The sequence below is a fragment of the Lepeophtheirus salmonis genome, chromosome 3, assembly GCF_016086655.4.
Source record: "Lepeophtheirus salmonis chromosome 3, UVic_Lsal_1.4, whole genome shotgun sequence".
Classification (NCBI taxonomy): domain Eukaryota; kingdom Metazoa; phylum Arthropoda; class Copepoda; order Siphonostomatoida; family Caligidae; genus Lepeophtheirus; species Lepeophtheirus salmonis.
In genome coordinates, this window is record NC_052133.2 from 24842234 (window position 1) to 24865398 (window position 23165).

Consider the following 23165-nt stretch of genomic DNA (forward strand, 5'->3'; position numbering starts at 1 on the left):
TATTATACTTTCTGCCATCCTTTATTATTTTCTATGTTTTTATATTCTTCAATCCTAGCTAGAAGTGAAAAATATAAAAAGATAGCTAGGACTGACGGATCGACTAATCCGCTCTCATAACTGATCCATCACTACAACTTAGTGATTTTGTAGATCTATCGGAGAACTCTTTTTCTCCAAGATCACCAAGTTGAATGGGATCCTTTATCAAACCTGAATGGTGTTATTTTTGCTATAACACCTAGCATCATTTTTGATGCGGGATATTTCGTCCTCAATTATGAGGCAAACTACATTTGAATTATGACCGTATCAATATCGAAAAGTTTAGAAGTTAGATATACTCTCTCTGTTATTTATTCTACACCCGGTAAAAGCCGATGATGACGATGATATTTGCTTGAAAGGGTCAAGGACTACTTACATACATATCCCCCCCCTCCCTCACACAAGCTCCCCCTTAACAGTGGCAAAATAAATAATATGTAAATACTACATACTTACTCGTATATTATTAAGATGATTTACTTATTATTGTTGTTAATGATACACAGACGCACACAAAATGACAATCATTGTCAATTCAAACAAATTAAACATACATATCTGTGGTGTGCCTACGTTGTCTTCCCAACGAGCAAAAAGCACATGACTTCCAAAATAATAATAAATCCTCCTCAATGGATAATATAAATATATACTTTGTACAAAATGTAACTTGTATAAGCAAACCTTCTCAGTTGCCATTCTTTCATATTAAGATACCTTATTTAATTACAAAAGTGTTCATCTTAATGGTTCTAAGTAATTTGACAACGAACATTTTAGCCTATTGGAGATTTTGTCGAATGGGACATGAGGGGGTCCACATAAGGGTGGGTTGGAGGGGCTGAATCCATCCTCCCCCCCCCCCAATTAAGTAATTTTTGCTATTTACTAGAAAATTTAATGAAATTTATACAAAAAAATTCCAAAAAATTTAATATTTGAACTTTTTTTCTAAAACTATTGTTTTTGTGAATACCTGTGTTTGTTGGAAATTTCCTTTAGAAAATTTACTTCTGTAAATATTTTAAATTTTTTTATCAAAAAAAATTTATTAAAATGACTCTTTTTTTTAAGTAATTACGAGTAATATAATTGTTGGTATTTGAACTTTAAAATTTTTGAAACAGAATACATATGAAATAGTTATTTTCATTTTTAAGTCAAACATATTACACTATTAATATGTATTGAGCATCCATAGAATATTTAACTATAGCATTAGTCTCATCAACTGTTAGTTTTAAGTTTCAAATCCTTATTTTCAAATGGAAACATATACATTTTGCTCACACCACGTATACGTTATATATGAACATAAATTCTCAGATATTTTGGGACCAATTTTCTAACAACTCAAGCGGCATGCTAAAATAAAAGAAGCCCAATAATGACATGGTCACCCATACCATTTGAATAATGTTTGGGAGAAGAACAATTTTGCCGTCATGACATTTTATAAGATTATCTGGGAGCACATATCAGAACAGGAAATAAACACAAATCCCACTCCCTATCTGGCAATGTTGGAATTAAACTCATGTCCATTCTCAATTCTACTCCAAATCCAAGAAGGATTTACACTTATTTATAACTCCCTAACAAATCATCTTTATTAATCTCAGTCTTTCATGAGCACAAGCACTAGTTATTACTTAATACTTGGATGTTCTCTCTTCTTTAATTAAGGAATACTCAGTACAGCTTTTGAAAATAAAAAAATACTCTTTAGATTTCCAACCAGAAGAAAATATCATTCGATTTAATGTCATATTTTAGACAACTGTATATTTGTAGTTTGACAATGTATTCTGCTGTAGGTAAAGAAGAATAAAAAAACTTATCTGATTACCTCGTTTAAGGTAAGAGAGATTACCCCCTCCCTCTCTCTTACTATGAATAGAAAGAATCAATGAAATGAGGACGGTCTGGTCTACCCTGGGGGCTGCTGACCCACTAAGGGGTTTCCTCCTCTCTCCACGACTCTTACTTAATAATTAATGCATAAAATATAAAATGGAGTTAAATAAATATGTTTCCACAACTACCTATGTACAAATGTGGGTTGTGGTTAATGTTGTCTCAGTCTTAAAATGTTGGATTCAGTCCAGTCTTTAAAAAAAGATCTATAAGTTATAAGTACTGTACTTTCTATGATCTGGATTATTTTAGATTGATTATATATACATTTTCTCATACGTGTGTATGATTTAGAGACAATTTCAATATTAACTTGCAGAATGACAAAAAGCCACAGAACCCTTTGTTCCAGAAGATAAATGAAAACAAATTGGATTATAAGATATTCAAATTGTTTGTAATACTGTGGCAAATACGAAAGTTTAAACATTCCATTTAAGTAAAATAGTTATAATTGGTTTTAAAATCAATGTTTGATTTGTAAGAAAAAAATTTAAATAAACTGCTGTTCCCAGTCTTTAATTAGGACCAGGAGGGTTGTCGCATCGGGAAGAACCCCTTTCATGGATATGCCGGTCGGAAAATATAGATTATCAGGGGCATCCACAAGATTTTTTTTTGTCAAGAGGGGGGGGGGGCAGACACCCCTGTATATTGGAATGCAAAATATTTTCAAAATGGACTGAGGGGTTGTAATGAAAAAGTTATAATGTTCAACAACCAGAAAAAATGATGGATTTTCCAAGAAAAAGTAATGCAAAAAAAAAGAAAATTAAACATAATTTTTAAGTTTCTGACACTTCTAAAGAATAATCCTAGCAATATCCCTCAAACAACAATGTTCACTATCCGAAATATGTAATTTGGACACTCTGAGGATTGTCAAAGGGACTGAGTGCCAATATTGCTTTCATCACGTGACTGCAGAATGATTTATGATAAATTCTTTTTCTTTTTTTGTGTTGTGAAAAGAATTACCAAATTTTCATTAAGTTTATACATATTTTTTCATTTTTGTTACTTCCTTTTAAAAAAAGTGAATATGTTCTTTTGACATGTATACTGAATGAAGGAGAAGACGAGAAATAGGAGGAGGAGTAGGCAAAACCACCGGAAAATGTGGTCAAGATTGTGAACTTCTCTCTCTTTTTCTCTCTGTCTCCACGCACTCATCACTAATCTCCTCTTCCATTTAAACTACTACGACTCGTCGTTAGACTAATCAGAAGAAATCTCTTTTATTTAAAAATAAGGAGCAGCTTGGTAACAGTCATAAGATTGCTATCAGAAAATGTTATCTTCAAAATAATAAGAAGAACTAAAAGAAAAGAAGCTAAAAAAGAAGAAAAAAGGAGAAAAAAGAACGAAAAAACAAGTCCATTAAAAATTCACCAAAAGCCTCATCAGAAACTTCAAAATAAAATAAATAAATGTTTCTCTGTACATATTTATACACATAAATATTCATTCGTCCTTTGGGATAAGTCATAGACAGTCGAGGGTATTCCCCGTACACATCTAGATGGCGGTAATTTAAAAATCCACTTCCAACAAAAAACCGCCGAATTCATTTTAGCGATCCATGTCTAATGTGTCCGTCGGACTGTGAAACGGATAACAGGGTGTCCCCAAAAAACCTAACCCACATTTTTTTTTTGTGTTCTTTTTTTGTTATTATTATTGTTATTATTCTTGTTGTTATTGCTCAAAACCATCTGCAGCGATATTACATAAGAAGAAGGCCTGAAAGAATATATATAGAAGATTTGCCCGCAAAGAGTGCGCTCAAAGAGCGCAAAAACGCAAACTTTTTCTCTTTTTTGTTGTGTCCTCATACGAGGAGCGTGTGTAGAAGACAGTACTACATAGTATATAGAATACTCTTGTGCTCCGAGTACTTACATACTATGCAATAATTCCTTTCCGTTCTTTTTAACTCTTTATTATATAAATACAAAATTTGTAGCAAAATAATTCAACAATTTCTTCTTACTCCATATCCCTTCTATAACTTTACAAAAAATTCCCCTTAAAATGAAGTTATAGAGATAGAAAACAGGAGAGTCCGAACATTCGTAATAAAAAAAATTCCTCTTTATTTTTTACCAAACACGTGTAAAGAAGAACTTTTTGCGATTTTTTTTCCCTTCTTTTTTTCCCTTCAAGGCTTGTGTTGAAGCGCTTTGTCCGCGTACGCGTTCTTTTTATTTTTTTTATTTTGTGAATTTTTTTTTTCACAGAAAAATATTTCTGTTTCTTTATTTTTCACTACAGCGAAGTAGCTGAATCTTTTTTCCTTCTAAACAAATACACAATATACATTTAATATATATACATAGTAGTAGTAGTAGGTTACAAATTTTTATGTAACCTCTTTTCTCCGGATTTTAATTTGAATTACTATTATTATAATTCACAATATTCATCTCAAATAGAGGAAATACGAGAGCCGTGCTAAAATCATCAATATGAAGTGAACCATTAATGAGTGTGACCAAAGTGTTTTATTATTATTTATTTTGTGTTTTCCCCTTCGTCTGATTATAAAAAACTACTTCATCGCAGTTCCATCCAACTATATTTCCGATATATTCATTCATCAGGGATTATTGTCAAACTTCTCGATCACTCGAGAGACATCATGGTAAGTTATTTCTGGCTTTTTTCAAACGCTGTGCCTCAAAATAAAAACAATCCTAATCAAAACTACAGAAAAGGAGAATATCCCAATTTATTCATTTATTTCGTATATACAACAAAGAGCCCAATGTTTCATTGACATATTTGAGTCATTTATAGGCTTATTATTCCAATTTGTGGTATGAGATAAGATACTTAGAATATTAGCTATAGTTTGGAGTTGTGAGCTGATTAAAGCATTGACCCCCAATAGGACCTTTCAAATAAAATCCATTAATTTCTCATTCTTTTATTGTGAGCATCAATTTTGGCTTTTTTAAGAGGTCAATTTGCGGGGCAGCCCAAGGATTCATAAGAATAATTTGTTGATAAATAATGTCAATAATTCCTTGCACTCAATTTTGATAATAATCGTTTGAGCTTGATTTTGTGTTGATGGGCCATATTTACAGATATTAATTACAATGAAATAGCCCCATTTTTCCAGGGTGGGAGATGCAATCTTAGCAAAAGGCAGACTCATCATTAACCAATGGGTTATGCAAAAATAAGTAAATAATAAAATTCAAAGTTTGGATGTAACATTATTTTTTATAATTTTTTTATCTTCTAAGTAAAAAGTTTGATATATATATTTCTTTTTTTTTTTTTTGCAATTTTCATATATGTATGTATAGTCATATCAATATGAGATTCGAACCCTTTTCATTCTGTAAAACTGTATTTGCCACAAGTTTTAGTTAAGTTTTTGATGTGTTTTTTTTTTGCTCATAGTTGTGTTAGACTGTTGTAGTGATGGATCTACTCAGGTGTCAAACTTTTCCTAGATTATTAGTAACAATCCAAAAATTTCTTTTATCAAATGACACTTGGACTACGTTCCACTCTCGGAGTTGCTCTACTCTCTAAAATAAGTAAACATACATGTCAAACAACGCACCCACATCTCTACTTCTCTACGAGCTATTACTACTTACAAAACTCTTAGATTTTGAAACACACTGTTGTAAGCGGTGTCCGCAAAAAAATCGATAATATTAGGAGAAGGAATTAGAGAAATAGAAGGAGAGAGAGAGAGAGAGAAGGAAAAAGAGAGAGAAACCGGTTTTTATTTTGTGACAAAATGAATGGAAATCACGATATTATTTTATTTTAATTGCTTCACTACCAGCTGACTGACCCTATCACTAATTTAATATTATTAAATCACCCTTCCTTTTACTTCTTCTTTCCCCCTTGTCTTTTTTTTTTTTTTTTTTTTTTGCCAACATTTACTCAAATTAACCTATTGAGGAAAAAAAAATCCGCACGCGAAATAATCCCTCAGTCTTTTTTCTTTTTTTGTTATTATACCGTCAATCAAAAAAGGTGTAGGGATGTGTTGTAGGTTTGTAGTTTGAAATCCCACCATGTACAGTACTTTGGGATAGAATAAACCCAACATACGTGTTTTTAAGATAGTGGCTGGATTTTGAGCAAAAATTTGCAATAAGATACGAATGTTTTTTTTTCTTCTTATTTTTGTGACACGAGTCGGTAGAGTGTTGGCGACGAGACGTAAGAGCCGCATCAAGCTCTTTTTAAATTAATTCAAATAGGATAAATTGCTTTGATTTACGAGCTTCGTTCAAGAACGAATTAAAGTTGTTTGTCAAGCTATTACTGTACATATCTACCATAACATTTTTATGCACACCCTGTATTCCCCCCTCCCCTCCTCTTGATAAGCCATCAGAAGAAGAAGAATCAAAAGAAGCATATACAAGAAAGAAAGAAAATCTTGAGCACTTTTCATTTATAATTACGTAATTTTGAATTAAATAACAATAAGAATGAAGCTGGCAGATTTTTTTTTTCCTATTCGTTTTTCATTTTGTTGGTGCGTCAACATAAAAATAATCTTAAACAAAAATTAAGGGAAAGAAAAATATCCAATTTCCCCTTTTACATAATAATATATACATCTCAATATTTAATAAACTTATTTGAGTCAATTATAGGCTTTGTAATCAAATTTATGGGATGAGTTAATATACCCAAGTGTTTTAGCTATATTTTAAAACCTTTATTTGATTTAAAAGAATTATATTGGCCCAATATAGACTTTCAAATATAATCAATCTATAGAATGTATCCTTAATTTATTTTGACGATTAATTTGACTACGTCAAGTGTAATTTGCGGCGCGCCTCCAAAGGATAATTAAGAATAATTTCTTCATAAAAATTGACGATAATTCGTACTTATGTAATTTAATTTGCAAAAAATCATTCTACCTTGCTACATGATTTTTTCATAGACTGTTTTCGTAGTCCTACTAATTGTTAAAATTGAATTGGACAGTCCATGTTCATTAAATTTTGCTTATGCCTTTGATTCGGGGTTTGTTGTCATTTTTGCATGTACATACCTTATACAATTATTATAAACATAGGAAAAGAATAAGAACAAGACCGGAAATGGCCTTGATATGCCTCCCCCTCCTTTTTTATTTATTTAAGAAAGGCTGCTGTTGTAATATAAAATATATGTATGCAAACCGTATGTTGTCAGTTATCATTTGACATAGCGTTGAGGGAGTTAAATGAAAAGAACAAAAAATTCCTGGAATTAATGAATGGATTTTTACTACATATTATGTACTAATATCACATTTGAAATGTATCTACGGCATAGGTTATCTGTTAAGAAGGAAGCTATCACAAAGAACACAAAGTATGGTGTATGTAGTTACAAACAATTTAAAAATTCGGCAAAGGGAAATATACACTCGTATATGACTTTTTAAATAAATAAATAAATACATACATTCATAAATATATGTATGTATGTAGAAAAGGCAAGGTTTTTGGTTCTGTTTATAAAAGCCAAAAGGTTTTTCCCTCTTATTTTTCGGCAATAAAAAAGCGAGTCTACATTTCTGTTTTTTTACAAAAAAAAAAAAAATATTTCTCTTCTTGTGCCTTGTTCTTCTTATTATTAAGGTTCTTATTTTTGTCTTCTTCTTCTTTTGAGTGAACAAAATTTATGTGGCTATAAACTTTTTTTTTAACAAAAATGATTGTACTATAATAATAATGACAATAACAAAATTATTTTCCTGTTCTGTCTGCTTAGAAAAAAAAAACACCCAAAAACAACAAGGACGTGTAGTATATGAAATACATAAAATTCTAAATAATTATAGTCAAAAATTTTTACTATAAAATTAAAATGAAAAGCAGGGAATTTGTCGCTCATATTTTTAAGGATTTGTTTCTATTTATATAATGTTGTAAAAAAATATGATATTGGACGAGTGCTTCCTATAGTATGCAACCAGCAGTGTTTTTTAGTTGATTTTCCAAAGCTGTTGAGAAGTGTTTAGTAAGTATAAAGTAACCACAAGTGTGTGCGAAAAAAGTATATTAAAAATGATGATTTCTTGCAGAGTGTAATTGTAAGTCCTTGTTCGACTCAGAGTAGAATTGATGATCCCTCATCCGTGTAAACCTCTCTATATCATTGCAAGATATAGAGTTGGGTTTTTAGTTACTTCTTTCATCTCACAGCTGCTGTCAGCTAATCTAATAAAATGGAGTGGCGGCTAAGCTGTTCTCCTCCAGATTTTTTTGCCTTCAAATTGACAGGGTGATAAGGTTAACTTTGGGTTTCTTTTTTTAACAAGCCAGGAGGTCATATTGTACATATGTATCTGTAATTTAGTCCAAACACCATTGGTCAGGGTCGCGTATTTATATATGGTAGTGTTTTTCATTGCAATTTAGTTACTATTGACATACGTACGTACTTGCAAAAAATAATAAAACTAGTTAGTTTTTAGCTTTCGATATATTCATAGCTCCAGATATTCAAAGAGTTCATGGATGTGAAACACACTTTTGAGGGATTTGTTCCATAAAAATATCCAGAAACACTCCGTTTAGATGGGCTCTCCATTCATCAGTGAACAAACTTAAAATAATAATATTTGTATGGTTGTTGGTAGTTGTAAGATTCGTAGCATTATGTCTAGGAACGTCATAATGTAGTACATATATTCGCTGAACTCCAACTATTCAAGGTTTTGCTGTACATGATTGTTCAATGTGCATACCTAATAAAATATATTTATTATATTACCAAAAAAATAATTATGCACACTGTTTTGACATATATTTTATAAATATCATCTTTAAACTATCTTTATAGTCAATATATATAAGTATGTATATAATTCTCATACAAAGTGGCAAGCAGTTCCTAACCAGAGGTCCGTAAAGTCCTTACGCTTTGCAAGAGATTATAACAATAATACATAAAACATTTGATGGATATTTCTTTACAAGAAATGAACATGAAGTAAGGTTTAGGGCTTTGCATTTATGAAACGCCTAAAGATTGCAGATCAAGGATATATTTCATAATTAGACAAAGGATGGAATTAATATCTAATCATTGTCTCTGTAAAAAAGATCCGGATTCAAGCAATTTCTGCGAAATATACAAACAATTACTAGCTCCTTGTATATTGCTACAATTATCAACATATAGGAGGTCAGTAATCACCGGGGGGAGGGGGCAATACTTATTAATTAGTAGTAGTTATTGGCATATTAATAGTGAGTCATTTATATTCACTTCAGTCAGCCCCTTCCCCCTTATAGCAAAACTCTGATTACGGTAAAGATATAATCATTAGTCACATACCTTGACTGACTGCAGCAATCATCTCTTATCCACCATTACAAGCGACCATGATCATCATCATTGATTATGATTCATCAAAGTCAAGATTTCTTTTTCGCAAATAAACTTGGCTTTAGTTCCTCTATTATTATTTTTATTATTTCTCTTTCAGTTATTTTTTTTCTCATCAACTGCAAAACGGCAAGGCCAAATGAAAAACCCTAAGCTGCTACTTCTGCGGCTATTATCAGCAGACAAGAAGTACTTACATACACATAATATAACGAATTTTTTTCGCTTAGATTCTATGTGTATGTATGTGTATACTTCTCTCTTACTTGACATGCTTAAAAAAGATTTTTTGGACAGATTTCTCGTTTTTTTTTTTTTTTTTTTTTGCTTTTTTCTTCTTTTGTAAATATATGTTTTTTTTTATTATTCCCCTCTTCGTCTTCTTCTATTCCTCCTCCTCCTCTTCTTCCTATGACTGAATGAGAATAACAATAACAAGAATACAGAGTGTCTCTAGGGATCAGGTATTTTTTACATATATAAACAAATCAAACATTGTCTCATTGTTATTATATTTAATTTAACGACTAAATCATTATCCTTAAAAACTTAATGCAAATAATAATAATTATTCATCAATTGATTTTCAAGAATATTTTCTTCACTTATTCTTTTTATTTTGAAGGTATTTTAGTTCAGAACTTATATATAACAACCCACCTTTTAGATTTAAATGTTAATTTAGTCTTTTTCGTCACATTTCATTTTAATTTATTGCGTTCCGTCTTCCTCAAATTTCGCCAAGAAATGAAAATATTTGTTTTAGTCGGGGAAAAAAAAAATTAAAAAACATTTTCGTTTCGTAATCAAACTGAGGACAAAAAATATTATTTCGTGTAGTCATAGCTGACGAGATTAATCTGGTAAAGATTACAAGAAAATCTACGAGAGATCTCCCCTTCTCCCGTTGCTTTGTTTATTTGTGCATCTTTTTATTCCCTTTGCAGAATTAATTACCTTGTGAGTTCAATTAAAATGGGAAATACAAGGAGGTTGCTTAGTTAATTATAGAGTACCTTATATTCAATTATACCTAACGTCCTTAGTGTCCTAAAAAGTTATATTATAGCCATCTATATTTGGACAAATATTGATCACGGAGTTTTATCTATAATAATAAATTATACAACAATGGAGGAATAAAAATATAAAATAAAATAAAATTTGTCAATTTATGATGAGATTGAGTGATATTTTATGATTTTCTTCCTTTTTCAAACCCTTTATTCATTTTTGTCTTTATCATTGTTTTTTGCTCGCTTTTTTTTTCGACCTAGTTTAATTTTATTTTTGAAGGAGGGTATTTCCTTATTTAGATTCAAAAGTTTTATATTTTACTGCTATATATATATATATATAAGAATAGATTCATTTGTTTCTCAAAATTCAAAATTGATTATATATGGACTATATACGTCGTACAAACATATTTGAAATACTAGTCGAAATAATATATAAGTTCGCAAAAAGGAAAAGGAAAGGTTGAGTGTATTTATATTGACATACAAATAAACATGAGATGATTTTTGTATCATCTTTTAATATTTTGTCAAAGAAATGATTATTGCATACATTTAATGTTCTCCCATTTATGTTTCTTAGTACGAATTAAGAACTTATATATATAGTCAAGAAACATAAATTATCTACACTTTTGAATAAAGTGAATTGTTTTTGTTTTTTTTAATACTCTATTATGGACATATACAATATAATGTGGTAATTACAACTATCAAAAGAAATGGATTTAAACGCATGTCTCTGTTTATTGTATATAATATGTGTATTTATTTTTCATCCCTCCTTACATCAAAGCCTTTTAATAGTCAATGAATATGATTATGATTATTATTTTGAAACAAAAAATAGCATGATTACTAGACATATCAAATATATATATGAATAAGTTTTAATGATATAACTATATACCTATGTAGATACGTATGTAATACAGGTATTAGAATAGCAATTATCGAAATAATAAACACAACTACTCAAGTGGTTCTATATAAATATGTACATATATTTTGATTTAATAATTATTTTATTTACATATGTGGCCCGTCAACACAAAAGTAAGCTGGAATTATTTTTCTCAAAATAAAGTACATTCGTATTATTCTACGAATTATCCTCAATTTCTATCAACAAATTATTCTAAGCACTTCAAATGGCGCAAATAGCACTATAGAAGAATAAAGAATTGATTGATTTTATTTAAGAGACCATATATAAGGCAATCTAAGTCAATTCAATCAAATAAAAGTATTAAACTAAAGCTAAAAAATTCTTAGGTATCTTAACTCATCCCACAAATTTGAATACAATGCATATAATTGACTCAAATATGACAATGAAACATAGTACTGTCCATAGGATTATCCAAAGTAAAATAAACAAATTGGGATTTTGTCCTTTTTTGTATATTAGTTTAAGATTGCTATTAAATTGACGCCTAACATTTTTTTAAATTATGATATATAAGTGGTTTTATTCTGCGTTCTAACTTCTTATCCTATTCTAAGGTATTGTAAGTATAACTAGTTAGTATGCCAATCTAAAAAACAATTTTGAACCAAATGAGATTATATTTCCAATTAAAGGCGCAAATATAGTTAATAGACATATTATTTTGGTTAAATTTATGGAATTAATTGAGATATCCATTAATGTTAAATCTAGTCCAGGGTAGAGCTACAAGGAATTTACCTTTGATTAGCTTTTTAAAACATTTCACAATATATTTGATGTTTTTCATAAATTACTTTTTTTAATCACAGATGTCGTTAGGAGACCCTTTCCCCCTTAAAGTAGTATTAAATTCCATCTCTCCTCTGGTCTAGGGCTTTCGTTTAATACATTATAATAATATTGCCTGTCTACCTTTTATATTGTGACTGGGAATTTTAGCGACATTCAAGTACAATTTTTAGCGCCTCTGAAGGATTATTGAGTATTATTTATACATACAAATGAAATTTAATTAATTAGTTAGGGCCAAAATACAATAGCATAGATAACTTGCTTTTATATTCACAGTGCATCATATATTTATCATTTCTTTAAAGAAACAAAATATGTAATTTAGAAGGAAATATCATTTGACTTATTAGTAAAGCTTTGAAATACTAATTAATCCTTTACTAACCAACGCTTTATCCTTCAACTACATACATACATAGTTGCTCAGATATATAATATTTTGTAGGGGGATATTATTTATATAAATTAATTAATAATAACCATGCTAACGTAGCGGAGGTTAATGCAAACAGGCAGGAATGATGATGATGTAATACATCTCATTGTATAAAAGAGTGACGTAATTATACATATACATGGCATGGGCCTGTAATAATAAGGGAATTTTTTTGGCAGAGGTAAATTATATTTAAAACACGCATTTATATGGCTTAGGCATGTCTACTAAATTAATGCTCAACCAGTGAGCCCTTAATGACAAAAAAAAAAAACAATTTGAGGCAAAAGGTTGAGAATTACGTCATAGACACCTATGTTGGAACATAAGGAGTCCTTTAGAAAGGCCCCTTCTTCTTTCTTTATAACATTAGCTATTTATTCTTACTACTTATATTATTTATAACAGCTGTTTCATATTTACTTATAAATAGTTTTACCTTGTTAACATTTTTTTTCTTTTTCCGTAGGTATGTTGCTACTACTTTGAACAACAACAAAAAAAACTTCTTTTCTTTTTATTATAGATTAACAGTACCTACATATGTTAATTAGTCTCATCTCTCTCTCTCTCTCTCTTTTAATTACATAACTACATATGTCCGAATCTGAGGTAACATAATATTCAGGGATAAACGTATATATTTGTCCAAAAAAATCATAGTTTTATATGGAAAATTTATTTATCAATTTCCATTTATTAAATACTCACTTAATCACCTATACATGGAAGTCTATCAATATTATTTTGTTTTCCAATTTTTTTTCCACTTGAGTCATGGATACTTCTTCTTATATGTCTAATTTATACACTAATGTTCATAGTGTTTCATGTATTTTGAAAGACATTTTTGAACTACATTTTTTGTTTTTAATTTTTTGAATAAAAAAATACTACTAAAAGATATCCGTGGTAAAAAAATGAGTTTTTTATTTAATTTTTTTGTCAATAACAATGATTAAGATTAAAATTAGCAATTAAAAAAAATGTAAAGATGATGAATCTTTAGCAAAAAATTGTACTTTACACTTGAAAAATGTTTAACCCATTATATTAGAGCCCGATTCTTCTCTGATATATTATAAAATAAAAATGACTCATTTGGGAGTTGGAAAAATGCCGTCTTTATTTCAGGTATCTTGAGTTCCATGCCCTATTTAATCAAATCACATATTTTTTTACATTGAAAGATCGAAATATGCTGTACTTATTTGAGCTTGATGTTTTAATTCTAAATACGTCCTTAGTTTTTCTATGTCAGTTTCAGGTTCTTAAGGAAGTTCAAAAAAGATTTTGTTCTTTTTTAGTTACAAAGCTTTTCATGCGCTCAGTAATGAACATAAGGCTTATCAGTATGAATATATTTGAATTCCTAATTTTATAAAATTCTAAACACATTTTTATAACGCACAGTTTATGGTTAGAACTTGAGTAATCTTTGTTTAAAATTGAAGATTTTATTTAAAGGCTCATAGATATTTAAAAAATAAACTCAAGAAAATGGAGAAATATCTCATTTGGTAGCTGAAAGTCAGAGATTTATGCTTAAAAAAGCTATAAATTTTTTCAATTTGAGTTAAGACCATCATTATATTTATAAGGGTAAAGTTCTTTTTTGAATTGATCTTATAAGAATATACATTTGTTAGTTGGCCAAAGGATGAAAAGAATTACTATGTTGGAAAAAAAAATAGCGTTAATTAAAAGTACATCTTATAAAAATAATACATGACTTGTTTTACTTAGAGTGAAGATTTGTAAATAATTTTGATACTTTGTAGTAAAAACCTTTTGTTTATTATTCAAAAGATCATGTCAAAATTTTAACAATATGATTCTAGTTTTTTTCTTTCCTTTTCTTTATTCATATTAATATTAATATAAAAGAGATCTTTGTAAGATAATGAAACAAAGTAACTACTTTATTATTATTGTTTAGAATTGTTTCTCTCTTTTTTATTTTCTTAAGGAGTTTATTATGTTTAAGTAGTGACATAATTTAATTTTAATTTATTTTATAACAAGTACTAAAAAAAACATACACAAAACAATAGAAAAGGTGTTTCATTAATTACAAAAAACATTTTTTTTCTTCTTTACTACTAATGTGTATCTATCTCTTTAAATCACTTCAAATGGCTTACAAAATACAGGCATATGACTCAACTTGAATTGTAACTCCCGAATTTGTATATAAAATTCTTATTATAACATATGTAGACTGGATATTTATTTATTTATTAAGTATAGTTTAAAGAATAATTACTATGTTAAGCTTTGGCATTTCATCTCATGGAATTATATAAAAATTATAAACAGATTTTTGTGTCTAGGTGGAGTTGTATGAATTTCAAAAACTCTTTTTACTGTTTTGAAAAAAAAAATACTTACAAAGGTTTTTTTCTTCTTCAAAATATATGAGAAGTACGAAATATGACTGTCACTCTGTGGGAATAATAGAAAATACTTGTTCCACACACATATAAACAACCTAGGCAGTTGGTGCGACTTATTTTATATGAATACATCATGATATATGTATAGTACAAAATTACGCAGTTCTTCTACTTCTAATTTGAAGATAGAAAAATAAGAAATAGGTTTATTTAATATCAGAGTAATACCTTGAGATACGAGTTGGTCAAGATTAGGCAAGGGGATGCAAGAGCCCCTTCAAGCTTTAATTTTTAAGGGGATATTGCTTTGACTTAGGAGTTTTTATTCTTAATCTCTGAAACCAAGAATGATTTAAACACATATGCCAAAGTATTTCTGAATATTTATATATTCGGAACCTTGAATATTTCATAGAACAAAACCTCGAATTTAGTATGATTTTTTGGGTGTTATTTATGTTAGTTTTATTATCATTATTCAGGCTCAATTCCCCCTCAACTCTTTCTTTTTATTTCCTTAAAGTTAATGATTCAGAAACATCTTTCTATTCCCCTCCTCCTCCTCTCTCTGGGTTTTCCTTTGTACCACAAATGGTTGTTTTAAAGAAGAAACAAGAAATAGTTATAATAAAAAAAATTCCATTTACCTTAATCGAAAAATTTTCCTTGAAAAATACATATGTACAACACAGACAGAAGTAAATACAAAAGAAAGGACCAGTGCTTTTGCCATTTAGTATTGATTACTCACTCAACTTCTCTTTTAGTAACTGACGGATTTTATAACTAGATTTTTAAACATACCGTGTTTAATTACATATTTTTTCCTCTTTTTAAATGATGATATAATATAATAATACCCTACTTCAATATTTATGTACCGATATAAAATCCTAGATAGGATTGCTTTTAATTGCTTAAAAGTTGCAATCCTGCAATTTTCTTTACCGATTGTTTTCTCTCGTTCCTCTCACTACGTCATTTCCCGTAATATGAAGCGAAATATTTGAAATCATTAAGGTTTCTGTAAATATTAAATACGGTTATTTTAAATATTCTTTTTACTATAACTATTATTGATTGCTAATAAAAACAATAATAAAAAGAGTGATAATCGCCTTTTAATTAATTACCATCTCATATGTATAAATTTATATATACACGTATATTTATCAAATATATTACACGGAGTTTTTAGAAGGAATTAAAAAAAATAATAAAGGAATATATAAAAGCTGACTAAATTTATTAAAATTCATAAATGACTAAGATAATTTTCCACCAGTAAACACTTATAAAATCACAATATTATTTCTTTGAATATATCTTTTTTATTAGGGTGGATTACCCCCTATTTTAATCTCCAAACCTAATCTATTCTCCCTTTCAAATTGAAGAGGATTGTTTGTAAGAGTAAAAATTACACGATAAATTAAATTTTGGAAGTACGAAAATTATCGAAATTGGAATTTCTCTTTTATATCTCTTTATATTTTATATCAAAGAACATTTTTATTTTAACAAAGAGAAGTGTGAAGGTTTGAAGAACATAATATGTAAAGTTCTTAGATATAAATTGCGGGAATATGCATGATAGATGTGATAATCCACCTTTATATCAGTGTCTGCACTCAATTGATTCAAAGAGCTTTGAAGAAGCTGCAAAAATTAAATTTTGACATTAATGAATATGCTTTTTGCATATACAAATGAATCACGATTCCATCTATATGATACGTATGGACTACAGCAGCTAATGATATTGAGTATGGCTAATGCTCGGTATACCTCTCTCCTCTCCCATTTGATCCTTTTGAATGAAGGCATGTGATGATACAAAATCCTTTGCTGAATAATAGTTTTTCTTCCTCTTCCAAATTTTGCATATAATAACTAGCTAATAATTAATATTTGACTGTGATATTCAGCAAATTTCAAAAACACTTTTCAATGTACGTATTAGTCCAAAGTGCATACATATATCAGTAATAGGAATATTCATTTATATATGACGTCATTAAAACTGGGAATTTTGGTTCTACCTCAATTAATGTATATTGTTACAATACATATATAATATGTATCTACAGGGTTGTCTAGTAGTACACATTTTATTTTTTTGAATGTTCCAAGAGTAAAATTTAAACGAGAGATTTTGTGAGGACATTGATATAAACAAATGCATCTATAGATAGTGATCCTCACAACTTTTATTCAATATGTGAGCCTTCAGCTCTAATAATTGCCTCAAAGTCCTAAATCTCTTGCAGACCTAGACTATGTAGTCAGACTCAAGCTTCGTCCAATCCTTCTTGATGGAAGCTTCTAGAGACTGGACACTCATTTGAGGAGTAGCACGCACCCTTTCTTCTCTAGTCACGTTTAGAGTAGTCCAAGGGTTTTGCTTCTGGAGAGGAGGGCGACATCATGTCGAGATATTATAAGTCAGGAAAGTTGTCTCTTAGGGACACGATGACACTGAGCTCCGTCTTTAGTGAAAACAAAGTTGCCCCCATATTTTTTATCTGGCCTTAGGTAGTAGCACTTTCTTATTCATAGTGGTATTAATGGTCAAAAGAGCAATAACTTTGCCCCAATTGTTGGGCTTGAAAAAATTTAGAATCTTCATTGGTCTTTCCTAGCGTCTTGTTTCTCTGTTCAGAGATAAGATGTCCTGTTGTCTCCTCCGTAATTTTGCACCAATGCCATTCCAGATTGAAAGTAATAAAATGTGTACCATTAGATAATTTTAACCCTCTACATATGTAGTCAGGATTTGGGTAAAGAATGAACGAAAGAAAAAAAAACTTTTTACACCTCACATTTCTTTTTTTTTAAGTCCCCTCAAACAAATAACTTAATTAATATTTTGACGAGAAATATAAAGTATTATAAGCCACTGATAATGTCGTATTAATATTTGGTTGTTATTTTTATTATGATATGTACATACACTTAAAATAATTGCATGACTCTTTCATGAGAGAGAGAAAAAAAAGAGGACTCCTCAACCTAACCGGAAATGATCAAGTCCCCCGAGTTTTTTTTTTTTTTTTTTTTTTTTTTTGCGTTTTTTTTTACCTTGTTTTACATTTATAGCACCACCTTGAATTAATATTTAATCAAAGTACTTTTTCGGGGGAGGAAGGAAGGGGAGGCTTCGTATATAGGGATCGAACTCATATTCCTGCAAAAGAAAATAATAATAATAAATAAGCAACACAAACAAACAAAAATGAAAAAAAAAAAAAAATCTTATACCCCCCATTTCTTTTCTTTTTCTGCTATCATCTTAAGAAAGCAATAATAATAAGAGGAAGGGAAAAAAAGTCTTTTAAAACATCATTTTCTTTTTTCCTTCTCTTTTTCTCTATTTAAGCTTTTGTTAACCCCCCTCCATTTTTGCGCATTTAGGCTTGAAGATGAGTACAGGGTGTTTTGGTAATTTTACAAAATGTATAATTATATCTAATGTTTTTTTGGCAAGGAAGAAAAAGAGAGAGATACTAAGCGACAAAGCCTGGAAAATAAACAGTTTCAGTTATGACATTTATGGGACGATCATTATGTCTTGAGATTATACAAAGAATCATGTCTTATTCAGATACTTTTATATGCATGCAATAATGTGTACATATATGAACTAAAACTACAAAAGTTTAGACTACAGAGAATCGAAGACTATTTGGGGGGGTTATTTGCGCCCCCTTTTTCACAAATATATATGTACATATACTTACATACATACATAAATGTAACTTTACTCCGAGCGCCCTCTTTCTCTTTCGGAGAAAGAAAGCATTTATTTTTTATTTTTTATTAACGCAAATTTAGTGAGCGCGTTTTTCACTTGTATTATTTTAGTCTTATTATAAATGCTGCAAAAGTAACTCGGTGCTAATTTAAAACGAGAGACATACATATACCTATGTAGAGAGAGAGAGAAATAGACAATTACAGAATCTCATATGTGCATGTCGTCGAAATCAACGTAAAGGAACAACACAATTAACAACCATTCTTTGCTTTTGTTTTTTAGAGACTCTGGAGAGTGAGTGTGGAGTAAAGACAACATGTGAAAGGATGGAGTTTTCAACACTCATCCCTCCGTGCTAGCAATAACGGCAATCCTACGTTCACCATCACCACACATCCCTTCCTCTCCCTCCCTTATTTCAAACCATTTCCTCTAAACTATGAACTTTGGAAGTTCCTCCACGGGTTCTTCTAATCCTCCACCACCCCCTGCTGGTGCATATTACTCCTACGGTGGATCACCCTACTCTCCAGTCTATTCTAATCAGTCTTCCAACTATGGTTACTCTCCATCCTCTTGGCCTCCTCCTCCTCCTGGAGATGGAGACGATCCGAAAAAGGATCCAGCTTTTGTGTATAATGGCTACGGTGGAGCGGAGTCTAACCCGGATCCCAATTCATTCCGACCCCCTTCTGAAGAAGAAAAAAGCAGTAGTGATAGCCGCCCTGTTGGTGAAGACGATAAAAACAGTAATGACCTCATAGTTCCTTCTTCCGTGAATTCCGGACATGAACCAGAAAATTCCTCCTCCCCACTTGGTTCCAACGAAGATTCCTCCTCCTCACTCACGCATAAGGGATGTATGGATGAGGATAAAAAATCTTCTTTAGACTTTCGACCTCATGAATCCCATGAACTACTTTCTGATCTGTCCAAATTTGACGAGAAACACCATCATCATCCACAGCAGACAGACATTCTCAGCAATAATAACAATGACGAGTATCAGCTTGGAAACGAATTAGAAAAAGCACACGGAGCCGTGCTTCCCTATGACCACCACAATCCCCACTTGAATCAGGATGATTGGTTAGCTGCAAACCAGCATCTTCCTGGTAAGAAAATAAAACTTTATTTTGTTTTTCTTCAAAAATTCTGTAAATACTTTTCCCGAATTCTTGATCAATCTCTATGATTCTAGGATCGTGTGACTCAATAATATAATTACATACATATAATTAATTTCTTAGGCTCTGGTGCAAGTATGCAGCAACATACGTTTCCCATGGGAATGGGAGGATATGGTCAACAACCGGCACAGCAGGCTCAACAACCCATGTGGAACTATTACAATTCCTATTCCCCAGCTGGTCATCACACGCCACATCAAGATCGGTTCATGGATTCTCCCTGGTGGAATTATGCTCCACCACCTCCTCATGGACCCCCTCCTCATCCACCCCAACAACAACAATCTCCCCATCCTCCAGGACTTCAACCTCCTGGAGCATGGGCTTTAAGAGGTCCTCGACCCAGTTCTCGGGGAGGAAGTGAACGAAGAGGACCTGGACGACCAAGACTGAGTGCTTCAAATAAAGTTCCAGGATCTCCTGGCGGGGGTGGAGATTCCTCTTCTTCTGCTTCCTCGCCATTGTCTCGACCTCGAATCCCTGTATCTCCGCTCAACTCACAATTTCCTTCGCCTTATTCTTCCTCTGAATTGTCTCCAGGAGAGGACCAGTCTGATGCTAATAGAAAAAGAGGGCCGGGTAGGCCTAGAATAGGTATGGTTGATGGACTCGATAGTTCTTCAGGAATAGGAGGAAACATTCTAGAAGAGCTGGGACCTCAGCACCCACCTACTTCACACACACCTGTGAATAATCACGGACCTGTTCCAACTGGAAACGGTGGTGGAGCCACTGGTACTGGAGGTGGAAAATCAAAAGGCTCTTCAAGCTCAACGAATAGCAATAAAAAGCGCTATGTCTGTGAGATCTGCCAAAAACGTTTCTCGACAGCCTGGTACGTGAGAGTACATCGAAAGTCACACAATGGTGAGCGTCCATACATTTGTCATAACTGTGGCAAAGGTTTCATGCTTCCTAACGTACTCCAAGTACATTTAAGGAAATGCGAAAAAACAGCAAACATCCGCCCTGAGGGTCTCAACTCTCCGCAAGTGAGACCTACTAACATTTCGCCCGGGAGTGGAGGAGGCCTTCCCAACAGTAATACCAACAGTAACAATAATAATCACCATCATGCACAAGACTCAGGATCCCCCCTACCTCAGCACGGCGTTCCCTATCCAGATATCTATGGAGGATTGTATAACCAAAGATTTCAACCTCCTCCGCCTGAACCAATGAGCTATAACATGCATCATGCTCATCAGGATCCCGGACAGCAGCAGACAGCAGCGGCCGCACACCTTCATGCAGCATCCCTCAGCAACTATGAGTCCATTTCTTCACTTCCAGGAGGACCTGGGGGTGGGAGTGGAGGCTTTCCGAACGATCGATCTCCTTACGGGAGTCCACTCTTCTCCCCTTCTCATCATTTTTTAGCAAATGATCGTCCTCCAGACAAGGGAGGAGGATCCGCCACATCCGCTACTTCACCCTCTCTCCTCTCAAGACTCCCCCCATCTTTTCCCCTACGCTGTCCTACCTGTGACTCAGTCTTTGAAACTCAATCCGGCCTAGAGGATCATTATCCCTGTTCGAGTTTCTCTTGTTCCATTTGTGATAAGTCTTTTAGCGATAAAGGAGAATTGGACGCACACCTCCATTCCTGTCATGGAATCACCTGTCCCGTCTGTTCAGAGAGATTCCCTTTCAAATCCTCTCTCCTGAGTCACATCAAAATCACTCATGAAAAGTTCTACCTAGAGAATCAACAGGTTCTCGGGATCTCAGGAGCAAATGGAGGAGGAGTAGGTAGTCCGAGTGGTCTCAAAACTGCCGCTACTCTTCTCATGGAGAGTGAAGAAAGTGGAGATAGAGCCTCACCTAATTGTAATAATAATAACAATAATTCATCCTCTGGAAGTACAGGGGATCTATCTTCCAAAATTCAGCAAACCCCGCTTGCAATGTCCTAATGTTGTTAGTTCTTAGAATTTGCTGCAAACTTGGGATATTTTTTTTACATATTTCCTTTGTGTCTGGTGTTAATTGTTGTCGAAATTCAATTAAAAAATAATGAAAATAAATAATTATCGTTGTTTTGTTGTTATATTTATCTAGTAATAATAATAATTATAAGATATTTGTCATCATGTATTATTTATGAAAAAAAAAAAGTAAAAAATATACTGACATATATTTTTTAAAAAAAATCTTTAAAAATATTTTCTAAAAAAAAGAAATAATCATTCATTAGCTATTACAAAAAAAGTAATTTTTTCTGTTAAAAATGAATAGCAATAATTTATTTATCGTAAATCCTTTTGTTTTTTCATTTCATTTTGTGTTTTTTTTTTCATTTTTTTTCTAAAGTTCTCATGAATGTTTTAACACAGCGTAGTTGTTGTCATGGTCCTAAGTTCCTGCAAAAAAAAAAAAAAAAAAACATGAAGAAAAGTAAAAGAAAACACGCAAAAAATTGTTCCTAACAGATTTTTTCATTTTTTTTATTTCCAAAAAACACATTTTTATCATTTGAATATTTTTTTTTTTTTTCAAAGAAAAAAAAATGAGCAGTCTGAAGATGAGAGACCAAAATCAGAGTTGTGATCTAATTCAATCATATACTTATTTTCTAATATAATATAATGCATTCAGGCATTGCAAAATACCTTTCATTTACCGTCAACAACAGCCTATTTATTTTTTTAGAAGTGTGTTTTTTTAAGCTCAATCTTAGAACTATAATTAAGAGAGAGACTAAGAAAAAACGAGAGAATCATCAAGTTTTTTATAAGAGATTTTAATAAGTAATAATAATAAAATATTCTGTGATTACACGTTGATTAGATCGCAATAATATTATATACAAACAATATACTTTTCGTAAAAAATAAAAATAAAAAAAAACCTCCTGCAACCTTTTTATCCCCCCCGGTGAAAAAATAATTGATGTTAATTGTCTGGTGAAATTAGTGATCGATTGATAATTATTCGTTCTAAATAATTTGTAAATATACAAAATAATTTATCTGTATGTGGTTTTGTAAACTATGTACTACTACTACAAGAAAATTTTGAATTGTGATGAAAAAGTTTTTTTAGCTCGCTTTTTTTTCGTGGTTCATTCGCACTGAGTTTTGACGAGTTTTTTTTAAATATTATTAGCATATTATGTTATTTTATATATAACTATTACATATTATATAATTACTATTAATTACTTAAGAAGAGAAAGGGGAAAAATCATAGTGGATAATTTAAATTCATTTTTATTAAATTATATTATACGATAATTACTATATAATTATTTCTATTACTATTATACAAATTATTAT

General features: G+C 31.1%; 1 protein-coding gene across 3 annotated transcripts; it reads left to right on the plus strand.

The window, feature by feature from the left end:
- The first annotated feature begins 3431 nt into the window (after positions 1-3431).
- On the plus strand, positions 3432-21968 carry LOC121114757 (uncharacterized). 3 transcript variants are annotated; one of them, XM_071887214.1, is made up of 4 exons: positions 3749-4609; positions 13014-13156; positions 18980-19812; positions 19948-21968. In XM_071887214.1, the coding sequence occupies exons 3-4, from the start codon at positions 19137-19139 to the stop codon at positions 21801-21803; spliced, it is 2532 nt and encodes an 843-aa protein (XP_071743315.1). In that variant the 5' UTR covers positions 3749-4609; positions 13014-13156; positions 18980-19136; the 3' UTR covers positions 21804-21968. The 3 variants fall into 3 exon arrangements, with proteins under 3 accessions (XP_040564746.1, XP_071743315.1, XP_071743316.1); XM_071887215.1 differs by having other exon boundaries at positions 3957-4609; positions 13071-13156; XM_040708812.2 differs by lacking the exon at positions 13014-13156 and having other exon boundaries at positions 3432-4609.
- Positions 21969-23165: the final 1197 nt, after the last annotated feature.

Bases quoted from the DNA above. Each gene is read 5' to 3' on its own strand.
- LOC121114757 (XM_040708812.2), top strand. From the start codon at position 19,137: ATGAACTTTGGAAGTTCCTCCACGGGTTCTTCTAATCCTCCACCACCC. The intron at 19,813-19,947 runs GTAAGAAAATAA...TTAATTTCTTAG, and splicing joins TGCAAACCAGCATCTTCCTG to GCTCTGGTGCAAGTATGCAG.